This window comes from Carassius auratus, chromosome 49, assembly GCF_003368295.1.
Source record: "Carassius auratus strain Wakin chromosome 49, ASM336829v1, whole genome shotgun sequence".
Lineage (NCBI taxonomy): Eukaryota > Metazoa > Chordata > Actinopteri > Cypriniformes > Cyprinidae > Carassius > Carassius auratus.
Window position 1 is genome coordinate 3,012,037 of NC_039291.1, and position 5,628 is coordinate 3,017,664.

The 5,628-nt window shown below is 37.1% G+C and overlaps 1 protein-coding gene across 1 annotated transcript; it reads right to left on the reverse strand.

Moving 5' to 3' along the window:
- Positions 1-245: 245 nt before the first annotated feature.
- On the reverse strand, positions 246-4,794 carry LOC113066044 (uncharacterized). Its single transcript, XM_026237631.1, has 2 exons — positions 4,338-4,794; positions 246-3,588 (listed from the first exon to the last, which is right to left on the reverse strand). The coding sequence occupies exon 2, from the start codon at positions 3,580-3,582 to the stop codon at positions 988-990; it is 2,595 nt and encodes an 864-aa protein (XP_026093416.1). The 5' UTR covers positions 3,583-3,588; positions 4,338-4,794; the 3' UTR covers positions 246-987.
- Positions 4,795-5,628: the final 834 nt, after the last annotated feature.

The window sequence follows — 5,628 nt, forward strand, 5'->3', positions numbered from 1 at the left end:
ATATATATCACTGATTCTTGAGAGTCGGGACAAAACAGGTTTTAAAAAACTTTTTTTTTAAATACACACTATATCAATTAAAGTTATATGTTTCTGCAGAGAAAGGTCCTAGCTATTTAACCATGTAAAGGAACAGGTTCTAAATAAAAACACATTTTCAACAAATCAACATGTTTTCATTCAGAACTTGTTTAGTGTCAACTCCATCAGACACACTAAAAAGTATAACATTTTAATTCTTTCAATCCAACAAGAAACTAAAATTCTGAAGTATATTGTAATAGTGTTTAGTTACTCTGATATGTAAAAAAATACAATATATACACTTAGGTTGTGATTCCACACTATTCTGAAAACTCAGATTTCTAAATATTAGCATTTTCAAACATTGATTTTAACTTTAATATTTCCTTAAATAAATAAAGAATAAATAAAACATAAGAGAATGTAGATCAGATGGTCCTTTATTACAAAAACAACATAAACTGAAGGAAGAATATTTTTTCCCCAAAAGATTAACAAAAAAATACATCCAACGCTGTTGATGAAGATCTGACGGTGTTGACGAAAAACTGATGGTGTTGACAAAAATATGTGTGCATTGCTGATTAATGAACAGATGTGCTTTTCAAATACTATACTAAAACTACTCATTGTTTTTAAAGTACTGTAAAGCAAACTATAATTAAGATATTGCACATACACCATTTCCAACTATTATAAATTACACCGTTTCCAACTATCAAAAAAAAAAGAACAATAAGGGAAACCAGGGGCCCTCCTCCCCCAATTTTTTCATCTATCTCCTCTATACCACTTCCTGCTCTTCTTTTTCTCATCCACCTCTTCTCCTCTTCTTTTCCTCTTCTTTTTACTTTGAAGTGAGGTGTGTGTGTGTGTGTGATGTGTTTGCCCTGCACTGCCTACTTTATACTGGGTGTGATCTTAAATTAACAACAATAGTGCAACACATAATCTAAGCTGCGTTTATGCCTTGGGCAGCAGGCGTCGGACATGCTCACGCTCTATGAAGTCCATCACATCAGGGGCTATGCTGTAGATCTCTCGTTTTCTTAATTTGACTGGTGATGCAATTCCCATTAGTTTCACTATGATGTCTTTAACTGGGCAGAAACAGACATCCTTTGTGAGAAGCTTAGGCTGATACTTTGCTGTTGGACCATGGGGATGCAGAAACTCCACTTTCACATCTTGATGCTCAGTATCCACGGCAATGGTCTTGGCTAGCCACCAGTGGTCATCATATACTACTGCTAGCCAGTCTCCATTGTTAAGGCTGCTAACAGTCGTTACTGTCACAGTACCCTCAGGACTTTTCAGAGGCTCCTCATCTAACTCCTCCTCCATTACATCTTCCCCCCCTACCATCTCTTTTTCCATCTCCTCCAACAACATGGCCAAAGGTCTTTTCTTCCCTGCCCTCCTTGTATCACTCTGCTGTTCCTCTGGGTAGCCATGGAAATAGAAGGTAGCTGGGCTGAAGCACTGGCAAACCAACATCTTGCTGCAAAAGCAGGATAGTTGTCTGTGCTGGATCCTGTTCTCATGTGGGATGACCTGGTGTATTTTTCTGGTTGAGGGAACCTGTTTGAGAGGATGCATGAGAAGTGTATCATATCTTTGCATGTCTTCTTCTGCAATGTGATACAGCTGAATGCTCTTCAGACTGTTTGAGACCTTTACAAAGAATGTGTGTCCATCTGTCACATCATTTCCTCTCAGGACCAGGTTGTCAGCTGTTCTTTTCACTGTTCCGCCAATGCCGTCTGGTGTGCCCTTACCATGGGAAGTGGGGAAGAAGTTCCATGTGGCTCTTTCAAACCCAAGTGTAGGTGGGATACAAGACAGAAGGAAAAAATTCTTCTTGTTCTTATATTGTTTACTTGGACCATCAGACCAAAAGTGCACAGTGGTGACCTGTGGATATCTTGTTTTGATATCTTTTAGGACTGGATCCATGTGTGTCCAGATTGCTGCAGCATCCTGTCTCTTTGACTCTGAAAGTGTGCAAAAACCTGCCTTTCCACCCTTAATGTAATACATTCCAGTATGTAGAGTTAGCTGTGGCAGATTTTGTCCAAAATGGCAGGCCTGTACTTCAGATTGATACTTGCATCTCCAGAATTCTGAAAAGTCAACGTGAACAATTGCTGTACTTTCTTCACAAGTCTCAATTGTGTTTCTGTATGCTTTTGACTGGTTTCGGACTAAACACACATGTGTTGTGGTTTCATTTCGGAGTATTTGCTCATAGAGTTTAATTAGCTTTGAAAGACTGCCACTGTGTTGGACGAGTTTAGTGTTGATTCCATTGACTGTCTCTTCTTGAACTCTCTCCCACTGCTTCCACTGAACATGGATTTTGTCTTGCTCTTGGGTTGTAACTGTTCCTTTGTTTACACATCGTGAGCAGGTGCGAAGAAGGCAGGCCTCACTTGCTGGAGAGCAACAAACTAATTGAAAACTGTCATCCAGTTTGTTTGACTTCACAACACCAGACATTCTAAGGACCTCAAGAATTAAGTATGCATTTTCATGCTTTTGACATAGACATGTCTTCCGATCAGATGCTTTTGGTGCTGTAATATAGAATGGTTTCAGAGAACAGAAAGAAGAATAGCTCAGCTTCACAGTAGGGTTACTAATGAGGAAGTCAGAGTGGAGGTTGATCATGGAGTCTGCCAGGATCATTCTCTGCTGCTTTATCTTATTCCTAGTGATGGTGTCAGTCTTATCAGTGGTCACACGTGCAGAGTTCAGAAAAAAATCCTTAACAGTTTCTGTTATACCCTTTAGGAATGTTGGCTTTTTCTTTGTCTGTTTCTTTCCTCTTATTAACTTGTAGGTTATCCCAAACTGGTGGATTTGGTGAAGGAGACGATACTTTTTGAGAATCTTGCCTGAAGACACACTTAGTGCTGGTTCCTGACGCCGTGGCCCAGGAGTTTGTTTGTTTTTCTTCAGCTCTCTTCTGAGGATGTTGTGGAATAGAAGGACTTTCTTGATTTTTGGATTCCTAATGTTGCTTTCTGATAGCATCTTCTTTGTTTCTGTGCCTGGGGAGTCAAGTGGTGTTTTATTTGTAGCGTTTCTTCTTCGATATATTTTCTTTCTCAGTTTGTTTCGTTGTTTTGTTACCTTCTTAAGCTTCTCTTTCAAAGTTTTTATTTCTCTTGAATGCCTTTTTCTCGTTTTACTCCTCTCCCTTTTCTGTCTAAGAGACTGTCTGCTGTGTCTGGCATTATATTCTTGAATATCCTGATCTTGCGGACTATCTGGAGGGGTGTGTGCCCTCAGCACTGCATCTTCAATGGATCTTTTCTCTCTAGACCTTTTCTGTGCCTCTCTCCAATACTTTCTCTGATTCCTCTTTGCCCTGTCTCCCATCTCGTCTATTTGTATTACTTTTTTGTCTTTAACTCTCTTCTTCCACCTTTGTCTTTCCTTCTCTTGCAGAGCATGCTTGCTCTCTTGGTCACTGTTTAATTTTTCTCTTCTCTTTCGTTGGTACTCTCTATTTCTTCTCCTTTGATCCTCAACTGACAATTTCTGTCTAGCCATGCTTTCCTAAAATACAAATTGAAATAAAGAAAAAATTACTTGAATAAGAGTATAGAATCAGATTTCTTGAATAGTGGATGGATGTAAAATCCTCAAGGTGCAGTATGTAGTTTTCATATAAAATCTACACACTGGCTTCTCATTCCTCTATCTCTGTGTCTATATATACACACACATACAGTATATATGTAAAGTATGTAAGTATATATATATATATATATATATATATATATATATATATATATATATATATATATTATATATAAATAACATGTTACACAATAACAAGCAGACCACTGCCTGCCCATTCTTTACAAGTCAGATGCGTATGGTTAAATAATGTAATGCAAGCTAAATGTGCATTTAAGTGTAAATAAAACCCTGAAATAATAGTTTAATCTTATACTATATTTACAAACAATATTATAATCGCACATTGAGAGGTTATTGGTGGATTTGTCAACTCCATCAGCTTACAGGTCAACTCCGTCAGACATAGAACCTGACGGAGTTGACGTCTGACGGAGTTGACATAAGGGCATGTATTTTCCCTCCAAAACATGTATTGTACACTACAGCTAGGTAGTTTTTCCTCAGTTGCTAGCTGTCCCAATAACCTCACTAAAATACTTAAATTCAATCCACTGTGGTTTATAAAAAGTATCTTAACAGAAAGATGGTGTTGACATGGTGCAGCTGTGACCATAGGAATATTGACATTGTTTGTCTAATATATTAAAAAAATGTAAACATACCAGAGCATGTGTGGTAGTGCTGCATTCACCACAGGCAGGGAGATGAAAAGGGGTCCTCAGGGATATAGCTGACCTGAATTTCCTGATTTAAATAGCTTTATTAAAAAAATCTGACGGAGTTGACAGAAACTGAGGACACAACTTTAATAGGTAGATTTTTATGGAAAATATAGTTTGATGTTCACTTCATGCATTGTTTTTTATATTTATACCTCTTATTTTTTATTGGCTATATATGTTTTCACAATTTTAGAGCTTTTTTAAAGTTTTTTGGTATGATTAATATTGTGACCGCTTGCTGAGGACAAGTGCAATAACATGGACCTTCTAACCACAGACCACACATTAAAAAAAAAAACCCAAAAAGATAAAAAAGTTTATTCTAAAAATTACATGGGTATATACAATTCCTTTAGATTTAACTTTGTAATTATGTCAATCATGATGATTTTTTAAATTTTTGCTATAAATTAGACTTTTCTATATGGGACATGTTTTGTCCCAACTCTCAAGAATCAGTGATATATATATATATACACACAAACACACACACACACACACACACACAGGGATGGTGTAAAATTGTTGACATTGTTTTAACACTACATGGTGACAAAATAACTCTGCTGTTGTTATTTTTAAGACCGTATCAGTGTGAAATTTAAGTGTATTTTCAAAGTTCACCCAAAGTGGCGTAAAAGGCCACGCCTCCACTTAACGTTAGGCCACCGGTCTGTGTCCACCTTTTTCTTTTAGTTGAAGCCAAAGGTGAAGAAAAAGCAGGTAAATCAGATTCTCACATGATATTGCTAAATTAAATGCTTATTTTTATATCCACGGGGCCATGCACATGAGTAGATGTCATGGACAACGTTGATCAAATCGTTCCCTTGTTAAGTGAAATCGGGGCCACGTTGTACTAATTTAATACCTGAGTAATTCAGATCATGGACGCGATTTAAAAATGGACTAACATTATCTGTCCATGATTTACCTAAAACGAATATACAAATCAATAAATCGTAAATTTAAAGGAACAGGAATGCTATCGTTCTATAATCCTTCACCATATTTACTGTGCTGTGCCCAAGTTTAGGCAACTCAAACACTTGTGTACATGAGCAGAGACCAGACCTGAGATTTTATAATAGCCACAGCTCACATACATATTGATAAATTCCAAGTTTTGCACTGAAACAACCATATGACCAATTTTCTGTGGTACGTTCATTTCGTAAATGAGGCCCAATGTGTATTATAAATGGACTTAATCCCAAATAATATTCTGATC

Bases quoted from the DNA above. Each gene is read 5' to 3' on its own strand.
- LOC113066044 (XM_026237631.1), bottom strand. From the start codon at position 3,582: ATGGCTAGACAGAAATTGTCAGTTGAGGATCAAAGGAGAAGAAATAGA.